General features: G+C 42.6%; 3 protein-coding genes across 4 annotated transcripts in view; 1 reads left to right on the plus strand and 2 right to left on the minus strand.

Annotated features, from left to right (window-relative positions):
• Positions 1-3,171, plus strand: part of dock5 (dedicator of cytokinesis 5) — a 44,573-nt gene extending 41,402 nt beyond the window's left edge. The window contains exons 46-51 of the mRNA XM_086030992.1: positions 88-225; positions 404-576; positions 748-892; positions 1,057-1,216; positions 1,413-1,531; positions 1,638-3,171. Coding sequence (XP_085887118.1) covers positions 88-225; positions 404-576; positions 748-892; positions 1,057-1,216; positions 1,413-1,531; positions 1,638-1,739 — 837 coding nt within the window. The 3' untranslated portion in view covers positions 1,740-3,171. The remainder of the gene's footprint in view (positions 1-87; positions 226-403; positions 577-747; positions 893-1,056; positions 1,217-1,412; positions 1,532-1,637) is intronic.
• A 3,142-nt stretch (positions 3,172-6,313) lies between these two features.
• Positions 6,314-7,294, minus strand: tas2r202 (taste receptor, type 2, member 202). Its single transcript, XM_086031727.1, has one exon. The coding sequence runs from the start codon at positions 7,292-7,294 to the stop codon at positions 6,314-6,316; it is 981 nt and encodes a 326-aa protein (XP_085887853.1).
• Positions 7,295-10,526: 3,232 nt separating this feature from the next.
• On the minus strand, positions 10,527-18,667 carry vsig8b (V-set and immunoglobulin domain containing 8b). Of its 2 annotated transcripts, none has more exons than XM_086032162.1 (8): positions 18,508-18,667; positions 18,094-18,158; positions 13,515-13,684; positions 13,192-13,390; positions 12,900-13,055; positions 12,691-12,813; positions 11,191-11,329; positions 10,527-11,119 (listed from the first exon to the last, which is right to left on the minus strand). In XM_086032162.1, the coding sequence occupies exons 2-8, from the start codon at positions 18,152-18,154 to the stop codon at positions 10,879-10,881; spliced, it is 1,089 nt and encodes a 362-aa protein (XP_085888288.1). In that variant the 5' UTR covers positions 18,155-18,158; positions 18,508-18,667; the 3' UTR covers positions 10,527-10,878. The 2 variants fall into 2 exon arrangements, with proteins under 2 accessions (XP_085888288.1, XP_085888289.1); XM_086032163.1 differs by lacking the exon at positions 18,508-18,667 and adding an exon at positions 18,393-18,482.
• Between the last annotated feature and the right edge of the window lie 1,639 nt (positions 18,668-20,306).

Raw genomic sequence — 20,306 nt, forward strand, 5'->3', positions numbered from 1 at the left:
TAAATCCTTGCACCAGCTTTGTCACTGACACAGGTTCTAAAGCATAACATGTTGTGTAACGCTTGACCGCCGGTCTTGCCCCTCCAGATCCCCGTCTTGGCAGATGGCATACGCATCCACGGGGAGAAGACGACAGAGCAGCTGAAGCCCTTACACAACCGCCTGGTTACTTGCTTCCAGGACCTTCGGGAGAAAGTAGAGAAGCATTACGGCGTCATAACCTTGGTGCGTTGCCAGATGCAAACTCAATTTTAAAGGAAGAAAGACGCCAACACTGTCACACCGTTCACATTCAAAGCAGTGAACATCATTTTAGTCCAGGCTAATATATTTTAGTCAGTGTTTTGCGACTCTCCTTTTTTCCCCCCATCAAATGATGCTTAATCCTATTTGTGTGTCCCAGCCCTGCTCTCTCGCAGAGAGAAAGAAGAGTCGCGTGGGCTCGGTGGTGATGCCCTACATCCTGTCCTCCACGCTGCGCCGCATGTCCACTGTTTCAACCCTCTCCAATGCCTCCTCAGCCCTCTCCAGCGGCTCTGCGTCCTCCGACGGACCCTCGGGCATTTCCTCCCAAGAGTCAGTCCCTGTACTCCCTCCTTGGCCCCTTTTGTCTCCCTTAGCCAGTGTCTGTGTTCCGACTCACTGATCACGGGGGCAAGCCTCTTCATTGGCTGACTTTTGCCTGGTCTTAGCTCCACACTTTTTCATCCTCCTGCTTCTTTCTTTTTCCCCTTTAATCACAAACAGTTCCTTGTTGTCCCGCCCCAGTGATCGGAGGACTTCAGTGTTGTCCCGCTCAGAGGAGGACAACAGGATCGCGAGAAAGAACAGGAAGGAGTGGAGTGTGAGCAAGTCACAGGTCCTGCTGGAGAGACAGTCGGATGCAGATGAGGTGAGTGCTCGTGTTCAGAGCTCTTCCTTTTTTCTTTTTTTAATTTCGGGAACCAGTGCCATAATCATATTGTTTATTATTGTTATTATGTTATGTAGTTGTGAATTGGGAGTAGCTCAATTTCCCCGTCTAATGAAAATTCTCATCTTTGTTTTTAATCCCAGAGTCCTGCGGAGAAGCAGCAGAGGCCCAAGAGTTTACAACTTGGTGACAGACGACTGACGCTCTCCTTGTTCCAGGGTGTCTCGTCCCAGCTCAGCCTGTCCAACCCACTCAGTCCTTTACCTGCCTCTCCTCACACGCCTCTCACACCACGCAGCTCAAGTACGGAACACAAACCACCACTCTGACACACAAACACCACACTGCCTGTCATCATTTAATTTTCTGTCAGTCACGACGAATATAGCCACCTTGGGTAAACGCATTCTGCTCGAAAGCCTAAATTAGGCCTCACACATATGCATGTGCACAGATGCATGTCGTTTGGATAGAGATCATTTCCTCTCTTATGTGGTAGGTTTTTCATCACTGCTCAGCGACAATGATGCCAACACCATTGACACCCCAGGGACCCCCCCACCTATGCCTCCAAAGAAACACCCGCATGAGATTGACATCTCCGCGTTCTCTTCAGAGGTGCATCTGCTCAAAGCAAATGCCATCCCACCCACTAATGCATATTTAATGGCATATAAACGCAAATGTATTCAGAAATATAACACCAGTCTCTCCTTCCTTGCAGTTCATTCCTCCGTTGCCAGTGAAAATTGATAGCAAGCCTCCGCCGCCGCCTCCCAAAACCCGGAAGTCCATGTTCCCCTCATATGAGCACAGCCCCCAGTAGGGCCACACAGACCATAAAGCTTCTTGCTCCATGCGATGCTGTGATAAAGTACTGCTTCATTTGTGAGACGGTGGAGCGCCACAGTTCACAACAGATGCAGGATCATCTAAGTCATGTATTTACAAGACTTTGGGGTCTTTGAGATGTTTCTCATGCCAGGTCATTATTGATGCCAAGCCGCCAGTTTTACAGGACTTTTCACAGCCCTCAATGAAAGATGTAGTGTGGAATACTATTTTGGGTCACACCAATTATTTTTTTAAATTGTTGATTTTATTTTATGTTGCTTTTTTTCTCGATTACAGAGAAAAAGCTTGATGCTGCTTAAACGCATTCCACATTTTAACAGGTAAAAGCTGTATTACATACTTAACGTTAATCATGAGCAGGGAAAACGATTTAGATGTAACTGTGTGTTGTAGTTAGTGCGTCCAATTACGGTGTGGGTGTTTGAGCTAAATCTTTATGTTTCAGAGACACTGGATGGCATTATTGATTGTCCTGCGCATTTGTTGTTGTTTGTTGATGACATGAATACTGCAATTGTTCGCCTCCAAGCAGCATCATGTTGGTGCTTTTTTATTCACAGGAATAGTTTGACATTATTGTGGGAAAAATGTTCTTTCTTGAAAACATCAATATGTTCTACAGTACGTTTATGGAGCAAAAACTCATGCCTGGGCCGGTTATTGTTGCTTAGCATTTGACTGAAAACAGGGATGCCTGCTGATACCATGTGAATATTCAATTTAATTTCTGATTTCGTGTGACAACGTTAATGTTGAATAGACCATGCAAGTCGAGCTACAGCTGTGCCACTCCTGGAAAAAAAAAAAAAATTGAGTATTATATTGATGTATTATGTGTTTGCATCCATATCTTTTACCCAGCTGTTTTTCAGAGTTAACAGGCTCCCCGCTGCATGTATGCCATACATTTAATATCAAACTATTCCTTTGAAGAATCCTAAACACTGTATGGTACAAACACGGAGGCCTTTTGAAGTTAAGATTTATCTTCATGTCTCCATGAATTTCCTGTTTATTCCTGAAATTAACTTATTGTTGTTCATTGAATTTCAATATGTCTATTGTATTGCACATCCAAGTATGTAAAGTAATGCTTTTTTTATAGCTTATTATACATTATCATATCTTTCAACATGTTGTACATGAATTTGCTGCCTAATTGTGTGTGCCTTCAGATTGCCATAACAATGCCATGGAAACAACGAGAGTTGTCGATATTTACATTTAAACGTGTTAGGTTTTAAATAGTTTCAAAAGGATTTGAATTTTTCTACTGCACACATTGATTTAAATTTTTCTACTGCACACACAGATGAATAAATATTTGAACAAACATTTCATGTAATGTTTTTATAAGCTTATGTTGAATGCATACAATTAAAAACTTTCTGCGAACTTATAAACACGTCTCCCTACTCTGCCGCTGTTACCATGCCAACCTCAGTTCTTCATTCCTGTTCAAGGTTACAGCATGCTGCCGCACTGAGGCTGATGTGTTTCAAATACAATTAGTGTAGGGGAAAATGCTGCCGGTTAAGCTAACACTAATCTACAAGTAGCTCCTGGGGAAGATGTCTGCAGGGAAGAGTTTATGGGGTGATTGTTGGGAGTTGTTTGATGGTTCTTCTCTCTATAAATTTGGATTGCTAATGGCCTATTCCTTCATGTCAGAATGTGCCACAGGATATCACCTTTGCTGCATTTCTTACGAGAAACAACTAGTTGAGGGGATTTTCTCCCATGCGGAAAGGGTTGTTGCCCTGGTTTTATTTGTAGCCCCGTGCACCTGAAACGTCATGGAGTCCGCCACCTGCATTCTCTACTACTACACTAGTAACTTCCTGCCGTCGGCAATCTTAGGATATCAATCTTAGCCCAAGGGCAGAACGGATCATGAGGTAGCGTGGCGTGGCAGGCTAGAAGGTCAGGGCTTGCGGGAATGTGGCTGTGAAAGGGGCAGCGTTTACCGTCCTTTGCGGATCACTCGGGTATGTACAACTTTACTGGGTGTAGTTTATTTGCCATGTCGATCTTGAACAACTCTTTCATTAAATTACATTTTGAATCTATTAAATGTTTGCACGTGATAGTAAAATCTGTGTTTTTAACACAACCAAACTCATTGTAATGACATTTAAATAACTACGACTGTGTGAATAATCTAATATACGATGACCAGTCATAACGTTACAACTTTCACAATAATTGTGTCCTGCTAGTATCAAATAGTGATGCACTGACAAATCAAATGTTCAATTTTGATACTCACTGCCACAGAGGTATTCTTTGAGCAATGTTTATTTTGGCTGATGCTTGAAATGGTGTGGAACTTGGAGCAGTGTTTGAATTACCAGTCCACTGCACAAATGGCATATTTGCAAAAGACCCGTAAAATACTGAGAAAACAGCTCCATTTTGGATATTATTATTGGTTGTGTGTTATTCTTTTGAGCCTCAGCGAGGCTCAGCTCCACTCCAACGGATAAAGACAGTAAATGATGGAGGCTGTGGCATTGGTATGATTGAACTGCTCTCATCAAAAGAAAATACGGCCTTCCTTATTTTGTCCATTGGCTTGCTGAAGGCATCGCGGGCGTTTGGGATTATCTCATCTTTGAACCTCAGTGGTTGGTGCCACAGGGTGTAAACCACTTCAGTAAGGCAAATATGTTTTATTTCCTATTTGTAGAGGGGAGATGGCATGCTTGGCATGAGTGCACTTTTCAGGAACACCTAGAGTCCGTCACACACACGACCCCGCTATGGAACATTTACATCTGCTTTCACTGAAAATATCTACACTGCACGTTTACGTATTTTACTGCAGAGGTTGCTGACCTGAACTCTTGAACCTTCTTTGATTTAAACAACTAATACTGAAAAACGACTCGGGCTCTGGGTAGCTCATGTTTTACTTAATATGCTCTGTGTCCTCAATGACATATGAATTTTTCAACATTTTTGGAGGGGACTAACACTGTCCGCTATGCTACGTGCCTCACCGTTATATGTTCCAATGAAATATTTACATTTACAAGTTCTGTGCGATGAGCATGTGATCCGAATAGTGGACACTTAATTTGCTGGCTGTGACGTGTGCACGGCAGATCTACTCCCTGCAGATTGTCAAGTTTCAAGCAAAACGTGAACTGACATATAGTCACAGAGCAAAAATAACTATGCGCAGACACATCATTTCTTAATCTTAATCACACATTCACTGTTTGCGCTATTGTAATTGAACTCAACTCTCGTGAAATACAAGTTTTTGCCCAGATGAATATGGAGTGACTGCTAATTAGATCAATCCATCCATCCATTTTTTTTTTATACCACCCATCTTGTTCATTCACGTGAAGCTGGCGCCAATCCCATCTGATTTTGAGTAAAGGTACATATCCACACACAACCTAAAGTGATCTACTGCAAACTACACACAATAAAAATGTTGTGATATGATACACTGTAAAAAAAAAAGTCGTTCAACATAAGAGCCTTTTTTTTGAGAATATGCCATGATGCACAAAGTTCGTCACACATACGGTGTGTGTTTAATCAAATGAAGCAACAAAATTATACATTGTACATAACTTATGAATACAAATTGTTACAACATAACAGTACGAGTTCTTGCCACTGAACCTGTTGTGCAAGCAGCAAACTAATATTACTCCATATTCATGCCAGTGTGTATGTTTTTTAAACATCCAACTTAATTGAATGTGTTTTCACAAACAACCTTCTGTTCGGAGAATACAGAATGTTGGCCTCTGACAACATAGTAAATTATATAGGATGATTTTTTAACTAATGCCCTTCAGTTAAATAAAACAACAGGTTTGTCTCTAGGACACAAACTTCTACTTTTTACAGCATATGTGAGAAGAAAATACCAGTACGTGTTTATGGTGAAAACAAATTTAAAGCGGAAGTCAACCCAAACAATTTTTTTTCAAGAATATGTTCCCAGCAGGCCCACTAGTTGAAACGGGGCATTCTGATTAATTTTGCGTTTGTGGAATATTAGTTAAGCAGTAAAATGCACTTGTTTTTAGCCATCTCTGGGGGTGGCCATTTTGTCTTCTGTCGACTGAAAATGACATCATAACTGCTCACAACGACCAATCACGGATGACCTGTTTTCTGAATCTGAGCCGTGATTGGTCGTTGTGAGCAGTTATGATGTCATTTTCAGTCGACAGAAGACAAAATGGCCACCCCCAGAGATGGCTGAACAGAGATGGATTAACACTTATTCCACAAATGCAATATTTATCAGAATGCCCTGTTTCAACTAGTAGGCTTGCATAGAACATATTCTTGAAAAAAATAAAAGTTTGTGTTGACTTCCCCTGAGCATTCCGCCTATGTCACGGACTGCTCCGCCTATTCGCCTATGACGGACACCCATTTTGCAGGCGATAAACAATAGATGGGAAACTTAAAAAAATGGGCAGCCCATCTATATAATGGCCTATTTTAAATCACTGGATTGCAGCATACATATTTGCTAGAAATATTGCTAGAAATAAATTGGCCCTTCATTCAGGTCTTGATCCTTGTAGGGGTGCTGCTGGATTGTTGTTTCTGCTCAGGCACCTTGAGACATGTCAAACATGGATACGCATCCATGCAGATGTTAAATTCACGGATGAGAGCTTTCCAAAGAGATTTTTTCCCATAGATCAGCACCATGGCAGAAACCGTGGTATAGACGGATGTGAAGAAAAACGTCAGCGTGATGGCGTTCTCGTGATGCACGGCTATCTGATAGTTAACATACAGGTCGACCACGAGGAAGAGGAGGAAGGCGGCCACCAGGGAAAGGGCCATTTGGATCACCCTCATCTGAGTGCCCAGCTTGGGCCCGTGAGCGCCGTTGGTGCTGGCCTTCATGCGGCGGAGATGCACCGCCAGGTGCACGGAGATGGAGATGCAGCATTTCAACATGAACATCCCCGGCAGCACATCTGCAAGGACCAGATAGAGGGCCTCGTAAATCTTCCCAGGCTTTGTGTCGGGCATTAACACCCCGCAGTCTTTGTCATTCGTGGTGTCATTGGCGGGGTGGAAGACCACCAGCATGGGCATGCAGGTCCCAAGGCCACTCAGGGGGATGACAAAAACAGCAAGTGTCACATGCTTGATGATGGTGGCCTGCATGTGTGTGTAGCACCGGTTGGGCGCGCTCACCAGCTTGGTGCTGTAGTAGAACGTCAGGAAGCTGCTGTCCCACATGATGGTGAACTTGAGACTGAAGGTGATGACCAGCATGACGGCGTAGGGCATCTGGGCCATGAGGCACTTGCTGTCCACCTCGTCCATGCTCATCCAGAAGTAGCAGACGAGCTGGTGAGTGATGTTTGCCAAGGACAACGCCACGATGATGCTCTCGCTGGGGCTCCACTGCTTCTTCTGCTTGCAGTTGTACACGCTCATCAAGAAAATGTACGAGTTAAAGAAGACCGTGGTGACAGCTGACATGCCCGTCAAGAGCCACAAGGACATTTTGTTTGTCCCAAGCATGATGAGAAGCCTTTCCCAGCCTTTAAGGACAAACCCTCACATTTACGCCACTGTAGGAACGATCTGCCTCCTTGTTGAGTGTTTCTTTTGATCAGGCTAGTCCAAATCTTTTGTCGTAGTTTATAAATGCAGCAGCTGTAGCAAGGCTTTGTTTTTATTATCACTTTCAGCCCTGCTTGCGTTCTGCCTACATTTCCCCCACAATCCTTTTCAACACCTTTGGCTCTGTCTGGAGAATCCCATATTTGGCTTTCTTGATCCAAGTGTTAATCCTCACCTCAAGTCGTCTGCAGAACGCACACAGCAAGGTGACGCTCTCGAGTGACGCGGATTTATACGTCCGAGCATGACATGCGATTTGCATCATCCGTGGCCACAGTCAGGAAGTGATGAGGGTGTATTTGCATTCGCGCGGCACGCACAGGATATGTGCTTAGTGGACTTTGCCGTATTCTGATCGATGCACCACCGTGGCTCAGTGGGACTCCTCATGCAAGCATATTCATGCAGCCTGGCCACATATTTACAAACACCAGCCCACACACCGACACTCCTATTTGCATGGTAAGAAAAGCACATAACCTTTCTATCACCTTGAGGAGTAGGTTGAGTTATTATGGTTCTAATCGAGGGGGAGAAGGATTCGTGCAGCTTTGTCAACTCTTCTTATGCATGCGCAGTCAAACAGATCTCAAGTTTCACAAGAAATTGATATTCTCACTTTCTCCTCGTCACTGATAGTGTAGTGGTACACACGCCTGAGTTGTGTGCGGACAGCGTGGGATCGGTTCCCGCTCAGTGGCGGTGTCTGTGTGCGTGTGCCCTGCGACTGGCTGGCGACCAGTTCGGGGTGTAGTCTGCTTTCGCCCATAGTCAGCTGGGATAGGCTCCAGCAACTCCCTGTACAGGATAAGCGGTTTGGAAGATGACATGACATGACACTTTTTTCTCACAAAAAGCAAAGACAGGAAGGTAAATTCCTGATAAGTAAAGTTTGCATGGTTCTCTATTTTTTCTACGCCCCCCCCCCAAAAAAAAAACAACGCACTGAGCTTTTTCCATTTACACCGTAGTTGCACCACCGTAGAGTGAAATTAGAAGGAAATGAGCTTTCTGATTGAAGTTGCTAGACAAATATTTGCAAGCACTCACCTTCATTTCAACACTTCTTGGTGGGTTCATTACTGTAGATACTTCTGTGTGCACATTCAAGCTCTGAAAACACTTTTTTCCTACACGTACACCTTTTACCATTTAAATTGGGCAAACAGCAGGGGGGGGGCTTTGAAATGCAGAACTAATGCAGAAGATGGCAGTGTTCAAGTGACTTTAAAGTTAAAACAACAACAAAATAGCGCTTCAGGTTAAGTTGGACACATTGAATCATTTAACTTGTTGGGAATATTGAATATGATTCCAAACAAATGTCCATCATCCATCATTTATTGCGAGGGTTTCATTCCAAAAATTACCCACGATAGGCGAACTCGGCTAAGTAGATGTTGACATTATTGACATTTATTTTTTATTATTTCTATGATTTATGCTTCTATTAAACCATTACAAACCCACCACATTTCCCACCAGTGGTGTTACCAGGATGCCAGGTGTGGGTGGGCATTAGTCTTACCTGGGGGGGGTGCAAACAAGTGCTACAATGCTCAAGTAGGTCAAAATCCAGCGTAGCGCTGCTGCACCTTAAGAAGTGTTTTGTTTTCTCCTTAATTGAGATAACTGTTGTTTTGATTTGGGCTAAACAAATAAAAGTTGATTTTGATTTTTTATATCACATTCATCAGAACTACATCCGGTTTTCTTTGGGTGAGCAGAGCGTGTCCGTGGGTGGGCACTGCCCCCCCCCCCCGGTAACGCCCCTATTTCCCACCCTTCTACATGCCTGTTACACTTAATACAATTAATTATAAAATGCAAAATGAATAAATACCGAGCTGCAGATTAAAGGTTACATGCATAATTTCTGAGCCGAGTGCGCTCGGAACAACAGATACCCGAGGATGAGGACGATGAAACGTCGGCTAATAACTCGATTAAAGTTGTTTTTATCTTAAAATGGCTTACCTTTACCAGAATCCTGCGTCGCATTGTAGCCATCGGTACAATCCTGGTGGATTAATGCGCCTTTTAAATCCTTGATGCTGTTGTCCAAACCGAAAGTTAGTTGCCATGACTCCCGTTGCCAAGACGTTGCTTTCATCATCTTCTTTAAAAGACAACAAAAAAGAAGCACTTCTTCCGGAAATACGCGAGTAGTCAACTAACTTTCGCTTTGCACAACAACGACGATTTAAAAGGAGCATTGCTCCATCAAGATTGTACTGAATGGTATTATTAATACTAATACTGATTATTATTATTATTATTATTATCATTACCTTGAATCATGATAGTAGTATAATAATATTAATCTAATTGGCAAAACATTTAAAATGAATACTGTAAAACGTTGTCTGAACAGCAAACAGTACCGTATATTGAACAGGTACAAGTACTCAGTATGCAATGGTACTTTGTATACATTCATAGAAGAGTACTGGCTTCATGTTGTGATTTTCACTTTAGTAAAGGATTCCTCCTCCAACACAGCTGCCTAAAACGTGTCAGGACAGATTTTGCCGCTGAGGGTCCTCATGTGCCCTCCATCCTGCAGCTATTATTAATTCAACATACACATAAAAAAAATGTGATCAGGCTCAATGAAGGCCTTTTGAAGAGAAATTGGTCCATAGGCACCGTGATGCCTTAACCGAGTGGCAAATGAGGGTTAGTGCCCCAACTAGCCATTAGACTGGAAAGTAGTTGACCGTTTGCTGTGCACATGCACGGCAATGGTGCAACACGCCGGCGTGCAAATGACATTTTCCAAAAGGCAAATACAAGGCCAGAGCAAAGCAACTGTCTGGCCTTGTTTATGCACATCGTCACAATTTTAGATGGCAATTTGTTTACAGCAGAATGACATCTGCATGCTAATGCATTGCTCCAGACGCTCCCAAATCGCTTGTTTTTCAGGGGCCAGTCCGAGGATGTAAAGTGTCATATCTGGCGGTGAGTTAGATTTCTGAGCGATTAGGTCAGGAAACCCAAAGTGGCACATTGACAGTATAGAATTCCTCTCTTGAGCTTGTTTAGTTAAAAAGCTATTTTATTGTGCTTACCTATTGATCAAAATGGATTGAACTCGCTTTACGTCATGAAAAAGGAAGCACTCAAGCACAATACAAACAATCTGTATTTTAAAACTTGCATAAATCAGCGCTATATAAACTTAATATTGAGATGCTTTCCACACCGACAGTAATACAAAATTTAGTGCATCATGAAGGACATTCAGTTCAAAAGATGAGGTCCGATTCTATTAAAGTCATGTAAGTATCTGCATATTATCAATATGCCTTCATGGTTGTGTTTTTTAAGAGTCTGCATGGCACCATTTGGCATGGCAACATTTCTCCAAGATCTTTCACACTTAAATCAAAAACATGTTTGACATTTACAGTACAAAAAAAAAAAAAAAAAGTGTTTCTTATGCTTCGTTTCAGAAGTCCATTTGGTATAAATTGTAGTTACACGGGGTAACCGTAGCGATGGTCATATTTGAGTGGCGGAAGAGGCTTCCTCACTGAAGCGCTTTGTTTTGAGGCCTTGTCACTGTTGCTGGGGTGGCTGGCATTGGACTCATTGACACTGGGCAGGCGGTTCCCCACCGAGCTGTAGGACACCCCTTGGTGGGTGCGGTAGCCCAGGACAGAGCGGTAACTGGAGTTCCTACTCGGGGGGCGGCTCTCTGGGGCGCGGGTATCCTCCCTGAGGAAACACAAAGGTCTCACTCAGAGAATGCGCTCTGAACGCTGTCGACATGCCCCCGAATGCAATACCTGATTTCATTGGCAACCTCCTTCTCGTAGCGTAACTTGAGGCAGCAGCAGACACAGAGCCAGATGGACAGCAAGAGGAGGAGGAGGAGGAGCAGAGCACCTATCACAGCCCCGACTATGACGCCCACTTGATTGGTGGCTGGAAGACAGGATGTCATTTAACTCGACACGCTTTTGTCAGACGTTCGCCGACTGGCCACAGCGTGAGGATCACTGCGCACAATCTAATGAGATCCAATGCAAGAGCTGATTTTACAAAGATAATCAGGCTTGGTATTGATTGACACTCTCAGAGGGGTATTAAATGAAAAATCTTTAAAGTGAACTTTTTAACTGCTTGTTTACAAATAGGTGGGTCTGCAAATGCCTGCAAATACATCAAGTGTGAAATTTAAAAAACACAGTAGAGGTGCATGATTAATCGACAACTAATTGATTAATAATGAATAATTACCTTTATAATCAATGAATCGCTTCAATAGCTTTTTAATTTAAAATTGTCCAAATCCTCGCTATTTCAGCTTCTCAACAGTAAATACGATTTCCGTAGTCCTTCATATAAACTACGGCTGATCATCTCTGTGTTGAAACAAAATGAGACATTTGCTTTTACTTTGGAATATAATGATCAAAATTGATAACTGAATCACAAATAATTTTTTTGTGTGAATTTTTACACTGTCAATTTGAAATAATATCCTGCTATTGAATAAAGGGATGGAAATTAAAAATTGCTTTTAAAAATTCTTATTAATTGATTAATTGACAAAACAATCAACAGATTAATCGATTATTACAATAATCACTAGTTTCAGCCCTACAACCAAGTAAATATATCATCGCATTTCAGAAAACGTGTCCATAAGCAAACCGATCTTCAGTCCTGCTTATTTACAAAGTAACTGCCCCCACCACAAAGACACACCCACGACACGATCAGCTAGAATGGGTGAAAATCCAGAGCGACTTTCAAGAGACAATGCGAAATGCGATGCCCCTGCTATTGCGTCAAAGCCAAAGGGTAAGCGGAGCTGCATTGACATTTGTTTGATGCACTGATTAATGTTAGCTAAGAGCGTTATCTTATGATATCTTAAGTTGCTAATGCGGTGGTGATGCATTTGTGTGTGATATGCCGACATATCAACGGCTTTATCGCCACTCCTGATCGACACGGCAAAGAAATCTGTATTTGGCGTTGAGAGTATAGAGGCGTGGGTATTAAGTCGCTCACTTGCATGAAACAGGGCCCTCTCAAATGCGCAGAGTTTAGCATAACAAGAATTAGGATTAAAGTATGCTCTAGTTCTTTATCCTTGGAGAATTATGACAAAAGTCCCTTTAAAACAATCGAGAGCCGTTTTGAAAAATCATAAAAAACAAAAACACTTTCAAGTAGCTACATGAGTTAACCAAGACAAAAGGCAGCATTTTTGCATTTTAAGATGTTCCCGAGAGGTTCAGAAAGTCAAATTAGGACTGATGCTCTGCTTTACTTACGGCTGTGTGCCCGGAGAGCCTGTTTACACTGAGCTTTGCCAACGGGGTTTTTGGCCTCACACACGTAACTTCCAGCATAGCTGTCTGAATGGTTCTTGATCAAATACTCCCCAGTCTGTGTGTCTGAATAAGAGACATCCCGGAGGAACATGTAATTAAGACAGCATGATTCAGCTGTGCTGCATTTGGACTTCCAGAAAGTGTCATACTTAGTGGCACGGCCACGGGTGGTTTTGCACCACCACTTTCTCTTGTCCACGTATAGGTAAGAGGAGAGGATCCCTGGTAGGATTTGCAACGGAGAGTGACCGGACTGCCTTTCTCCTCCTTGCCGTCAATCCAACATTTTGGCACAGACGGGGGCACTGGTGAGAAAAAGGAAATCACGTGTCATTGGTAGCTGGAAGACAAAATGCGGAGACAACTTTAGAAGGGCATTCCATTAGAGTGAGAAGCGAGTAAATGAACTGGTAAAACCGGTTGAGGAAAATTCTTTCTCACCCATCACAACAACAGTTACTTTGCGCATGTCGACGCCTGGTGCTTTTTTGACTTTGCACTGGTAGGTGGCCGTGTCGGAAAGCCTCAAATCGGACAGAGAGATGGACGCGTCCCCCTGCTTGGGGTCTCCAATGAAGCTGAGCCTGCCAGAGAGGCTGGGGTCATAGTTGTGTATTCGGCCTTCCGTATAGGCCAAGATCTGACAAACAACATTGAGTGATGACGAAAGAGCAAAGCGGGTTTTACTACTAACACAAATCAATGACATCGGACGGCTGCAAAGACATAAAACATTCCTCTCTGTGTTGTCAGAGTACGCCTACCAGTTTATCTTTTTGCGTCATGTCTGGGCTGACGTTGGACCACTCGATGTCCAGCTCGCCAGTGTCTTGCAGCCCGGGGGTGTAGGTGCACCCGAGCAGGACCTTTTCGCCCTGGGCCTTCTGGATGGTCTGCGGGCCCGTGGATGTCACCTGCATGGCCTGCGTCACATCTGTGTGTTCGCACAAGTTTGAAACAAGACTCGTTTTGTCATTCCGAATATACACCTGTCGCTAGCAGATATTTGAACACTTTCTAGAGCAGGACTCGCCAACCTTTTTGAATCGGAGAAGTACTTCTTGGCTACTGATTAATGCAAAGGGCTGCCAGTTTGATACAAGCTTCTGAAATAATACAATTGTTCAAATTATGTTGAATGGCCTAACTGATTTAATCAGCTAAATCAGCTAGGTTCTTTAGAAAGAGTAAAAAAAAATTGGCATTAAAAAAAAAAAGGCAGATATTTCATTTATTACTTTTAAACATTACAACAAACGACAAAAATAATGACAAACAAAAAATGGCAGAAAATGCTCCAATTTTTGCTGATTTTCCTTTCTGTTGTGTAAAGTTAAACAAATACTTAAAGTGCTGTAAAACAGTCAAATGTTTTGCCGGTTATTCATATCTTTATTGTTGTAAGCATTAAAAGCGGTAAAATTTTATTCACTACATTTTTTTAAATGAATTGTAACGATTTACTGGCTTTCAGACTTTTATTTTGCCATATTTTAGCATCTGGCTAAAAAAAAATCTATATCGTCTGGCTATAATTAGTATAATTACTGGTTTATTTATGTGAAGACACTGATCATGTGAATAATTTCTCATAATAATTAGAAAACACATAATATCAATATTATTAACATTTTATCTCTATGAATGTCTGCCAGCGTTGACTTTTTGAAATGATCACTACTACAACATTCCTGGGAAATCACAATTGTCCCATCATTGGTGAGCTGTTCAAACAGGCCTGTGAGGTCATCATGCGGTCCTTGGGGGCTACCTGCGGGCACCATGTTGGTGACCCCTTACAGTTTCTCCCGGAGGGCCGTTATGACTGTGATAATCATATTAAATGTATATTATTATTCAATATCAATTCAGTCAACTGGCCACAAGTTTCAACACAACCAACTTAATCCTACATTTGAAGAACAAGCAATTGGAAGACTATTGAATTTACGAGGCTCACTACATTGAAGCAGCAGCAACAATGAATGTATTTTGTATTTTGAGACGGCTTCTTTTGATCTGTTAAAAACTGTGTTACTAAAAGCTGTTTTTTCAATTATCTTTGTGACTGAGTAATTGTTGTATTGTGCCAGCAGCGGTTTTGGATTCATGCTTTTCAAAATATATATCGATTTTTGTCATATTATTTCGTCAATAATATGGCTGTTTTTTTTCCAGATAATATTGCATAATAGCAGTCACCATAAATAAGTGGGAACATATAGGCTACAGGTATTCCATGTGATCGGAATCGGTATCGGCCGAGCTCACTGATGCATGATTGGTATCATCCATCCATCCATTATATATACCGCTTATCCTCACAAGGGTCGCAGGCGTGCTGGAGCCTATCCCAGCAGTCTTCGGGCAGTAGGCGGGGGACACACCAATGATTGGTTGCCAGCCAATCGCAGGGCACACAGAGACAAACATCCACGCTCACAATCACACCTAGGGGCAATTTAGAGTGTCCAATCAACTTACCGTGCATGTTTTTGGAATGTGGGAGAAAACCGGAGTACCCGGAGAAAACCCACGCAGGCATGGGGAGAACATGCAGACTCCACACAGGAAGGCCGGAGCCGGGATCGAACCCACGACCTCTGAACTGTGAGGCGGACGTGCTAACCAGTCGACCACCGTGCCGCCCATGATCGGTATCAGTGTCATAAAACCTGATCGGAACATCCCTAGTTGAAATTATCTCGTATAAAGATTCCCTACACACAGAGTAAAATATTTCATGATGTTATTATTTCTTGTATAGGCGTGAGTTTCATTTTTCAACATGAACTACTGAAATGAATTAGATTTTCTGAGGTATTGTGTTTTATTGTTTTAATGAAATGCACATGTGTGTGTACACACAGTATATGTTAGGGGTGTAACAGTTTTTGTATTCGTCCCGAACCGTCTCGGTACGGGCTTCACGGTTCGGTGCACGCAGTCACACGACAAATACGTCTGATGGGGCAGACGGATGGGGTCTGATCTGCATGTCAGACGCTTGCATAGTGTATTTCAGGGGTCACCAAGTCCAGTCCTCAAGGACACCTAGCTATCCTGCATGTTTTCCATCTCTCCCCGCTGCAACACACCTGATTGAAATGATCAGCTCATCAGCAAGCTTTTCAGAAGCCTGCTAACAATACAGATCATTTGAAACAGTTGTGTTGCAGCATGGATGGAAAACATGCAGGATATGTGCCCTTGAGGAATGGACTTGGTGACCCCTGGTGTATTGTATATACGTATAGTATAATCAGCCGGGAACATTTCGGCTTCCGTACGGCGCCGATGAGGTGCGGGGCTGCGAGCGGTGGAGAGAACAAGAACTGTGTGTCGGCGTTGTTGAACCTCCGTTCGGTATGTTGCAGGTAACACTTCTAACATGCTAACATCACTCCGATACAGTTACCGAGGATCGAAAAGAATAAAGCCGCTCAATACCAACAACTTATCCCCGCTACTTTTAAGCAGCCTGGAGATGTGAAAGCAGACAGAGCCAAAGATATTAGTGATCACTGAAGCAATCGGCATACACATAGCAACATCTATGTGCCCATATGCTTTAGACGAGGAGCCGAGCTTCAAACGTTTATTAAACATGTTGGAGCCCTGTTACAATGTTTCATCCCGGACGCAAATTAGCATATTAGCATATACAATCGCACAAGAGTCGTTATAAGAGCTGTGGTGGAGCTGTCCTCTGCTGCGCCGTAACTCTTAAAATGAAGTTAAAAGTTACTAGTTGGCAATTAAGTGCTACCTGACTTTATCTTCAACCTCATTCTATCCATACAAGAAAGGGTGTTTTCCTGTATTTAATCGTTTTTATTATTATTAATATTATTATTATTATTATTATTATTATTATTATTATTATTTATGAACAACCCTAATGCGCAGGTTTTTATTCTATTTTGTGTTTTTATAACATGGAAGGTTTATAGCAAATTGAATTGTAACTTGTGCTCTGTTAAAACAAAATGTAAAAAATAAAACTAGTATTATGCTTTTGAGACTTATTGCTGTACCTAACCCGTACCGAACCGTGACCCCCATACCGAGGTACGTACCGAACCGTGACTTTTGTGAACCGTTACAGAAATATGAAATAGATATTTTAAGTGACAGTATTTTGTTGTCATTATTAGGCTGATTTATTTATACACCATGAAACGCAATTCTTGTTGTAGTTTGTCGAAGCCAAAACCAACCGTAATGTAAAACTAGAGGGAAGAAAATCTCTTTAAAATGCATGACCATTTCCGCTTAATGGCATTCAAGCTCAGGGATAATGCTCCTAAAAAGAGAGCAGTGCTGCTCTGAAAGTAATTGGCCTCCATACTGAAAGTAAAGCATTCAAGGGTTTGTTAAGTTTACATAACAACCTATACCATCTCAGTGCATACATTCTTTGTAATGTCCAGCATTCATAACAATCAGGAGTGAATTAATTTCAAACCCTGAGCTGCTCTGGCCTTGCAAGCCTGCAGCCACAGCCGGCATCTTGAATCAACATTTTACGGAGGCAGAGACAACGGCACTGCATGAGCACATTTAAACTTGGAATGTTGTCATTCATCTTCGCCCCATTTTCCCATTTAGATGTTTCGACCTTGGCTAAATTTCGTAATGGAGAATGCTGATAAATTCAGTCGGCCCCACTGTTGACACCCCTCGCTGTTAAATCTCCTCACAAACACCCTGAAGGCACCTTAATGCTATCGCCACAAACAAAGTACACTGAATCATTCATTAGAGCCTGAAAGTGACAAATGTGATAAAGGCATTCTGGGAAAACTTCAGATTAGTCAGTCAAATGTTTACAGCTGGAGAAGCGCCTCTCCCCGCTTTTGGCAAAATGCTGTCGTTTCAAGATGATGTGTTGTACAAGCACAGAGGCAGCTAAACATGTCACAGAAGGCAATTACTTAAAGACTTGACAATATTCCAACTCACTGGGATTGACCAGCCAATAGGGACGCTGCACTAATTGATTCACAGTACATCCAACTGAATAAGGTGATGCAATATAAAGACTTTGGGGGTTGAAGCTTGGACTCTTGCTTTTCTTTGCTCACTTAATTGTTTTTAAAGAGCAACAAAGGGATTCTGACTGCCATGCGACATGATATTGTTCCCACATCATGCGTCATTGCACATCTGCAACGCGGTCGATGCTGCCTTTACTTTTCGACCCCCCAAGTGTGCACACTTGGCGACCAACTGTTTGTCATCAGCGGCGCGGGGCCTAATCAGACTGTTATTGTTTCAAAGCCAGTTGAATGAATAAATAGAATAGGCTCATGAGTTTGAGGAGAAAATCATCCGACTCACCTGTCTTCAGATGAACAGTAACCAGCAAAAACACAGCAACTTTCAGCCCCGGCTCCATCATAAACCTGAGCGCAACGAGAAGTGGGAAAATTGTTTTTAGAACGTATCCTCGTGGTACATTTCGATGCCTGATGTGTCACTCGTTTAATGTTTTCTTGTCAACCTCTAAAAGCTTCAGATATGACTTTTAAGAATCCTCATTACAAGCTGCCACAATTTGCCTTGTTGCTCTACTACAGCTAGACGCCTGAATAAACCCGAATAGCAATGCTAATCAAACAGAAGTAAGGCAAACTTGCCTCTTAGGTAAACACAGGCACTTTATAGTGTGTTGTATTCTGCAGCAGCTGCGGAAAGGTTGTAAAAAAAAATTATAATAATAAAAAAAAAAAACTTGTATGAGCACTAACGTACCATTTAAGACAGAAAGCAATCCCAAATGAATGTTGTTTAGGCCTGGCAGTGGTTCACTTGTGCTGAAGTGTGCTGATCGAGCTGTCAGGTGAAACTGCTGAAATAACTTTGACCACACCCTCTCTGTCCATAGGGCATCTCGTGACCACTCCCACACTCTTATCCAAGAAACGTTTGGATTGGGTGGGGGTAAAATACAGCGAGTGCTGAATTATTAAAGCTAATCAAAACTATTCATCAGAAAGCAGCGTATGAAATGAGTTTCATTTGTCTTCTGTCGGTGTTTCTTGTCTATAAATGTATTCTGCGCAGGGGGTGACGGCAGAGATGAGTAATTGCCTGTCACGACATTGTGCACGCACACAAGTATGTTGCTGCACAAGTTCTTGTGCCGATCATGTGTGAGCTCTGATTTTAACAGCTTCGTTGACAGCGAAGTTCTGCACGTCTTTTAGGTCCTCCACAACACCAAAAAGATTTCTGTACTCAAGATTGTTTTGTAATTTCGACCCTGTTTAGTTCAGCATTATTTGAAACAAGTTATAAATTCTTCAAGGAGACAGTAAACAATTACAAATGACATTTTCCAACACACCCACCTGGCACACCTTTTCATGAATACACTCGCTTGTCAGTTTGCACGCAGAACACAGACGTGTGTCTTTGTGTGCGCGCGCGCCTAAGGAGACACAAGTGCACATCCCAGACTCTCTGTAGCACTCAGGCGGCAAATGAAACCTTTCCTTTATAATCAAGGAACTCACTTGTTTTCTTGTTTGACTTATCATCAAGTCTCAACTTCTTATCATCCGTGAATGATTTACAGGAGCTTCGGTGATTTGGTGCCACGGGTTACATAATCAGCTTTATACTACGCTACACTCAGTCTCACTGTGGCTGATGGTGCCAAAATTAAAAGACTAAGTTGAACTTATCGATCACACGAGAGCGAGCAGCATGTGAGCGGTGAGCACGGCGGTATAGTCATTAAGAGAGCGGAGTGCCGGCTTAATGTGATTCCGGCAATAATGTTCATTAAGGAGATGAACAAATTAGTAACGCTCAGTGGGAAGCCCGATCATTGCATGAGGAATCGCAGCCACTTGTCTTGTGTTGCCACCTGATCGTCAAGAAGAGTCCACGGGTGGCGGTGCGCGTCGATAAATCTGTCTATTTATGTGTCCATGAGTGATTCTGCAAATGTCGATAGGAGTGTACGTTGAACTGGATGACTGCTTCATCAGCAGGTGGTTAATTGTCTTGGTGGATGATGGCGACCTGGCAACTGCATGCAGACAGACGGTCCGACAGGACCACGGTGGGACCAAACAGACTGGATTGGGATGTCACACGAGATGACCATTAAAAGCTCAAGAATGGTTTTTGTAGCCGAACCAGACGAGACCGTGAGCCTTTTTGTCAACTCCACTTGTCCCAATCACATGAGAGTTGATGTTTTTACTGCCTATCGTGCTCATTTTGGCACATTTTATCGCACCCAAAATGTCCACATTAGAAGGAACGATGTTGGCAAAAGGAGGCAAAAAAAAATGACCAACACAAGAAGGGGACAAGTGACAAAGAAGCTGGATTTGCCAGTAGGCATACTGAAATAGCATGACAGCATGAGTCATAGTGTGTCAACGCAAAGAGACAGGTAAACACGTATTCTTTTTTTAAGGTAAGATATGATTGCGGCAGGGATGACGTTGCGAGTAGAGAGAGGCATGCGCAGTTAAGTTACACACCGTTTTCAGACGATGCACAGTTTTTGCTTATACAATATACAGCACATCATG

This window comes from Filicampus tigris, chromosome 5 (assembly GCF_054856515.1).
Source record: "Filicampus tigris isolate MCC_2025a chromosome 5, RoL_Ftig_1.0, whole genome shotgun sequence".
Lineage (NCBI taxonomy): Eukaryota > Metazoa > Chordata > Actinopteri > Syngnathiformes > Syngnathidae > Filicampus > Filicampus tigris.

Coding starts and splice junctions, on each gene's coding strand:
- tas2r202 (XM_086031727.1), bottom strand. CDS start 7,294: ATGCTTGGGACAAACAAAATGTCCTTGTGGCTCTTGACGGGCATGTCA.
- vsig8b (XM_086032162.1), bottom strand. CDS start 18,154: ATGATGGAGCCGGGGCTGAAAGTTGCTGTGTTTTTGCTGGTTACTGTT. Junction 13,391..13,514: donor TGACGCAAAAAGATAAACTG/GTAGGCGTACTC, acceptor GTTGTTTGTCAG/ATCTTGGCCTATACGGAAGG. Junction 13,056..13,191: donor AGTAACTGTTGTTGTGATGG/GTGAGAAAGAAT, acceptor TTTTCTCACCAG/TGCCCCCGTCTGTGCCAAAA.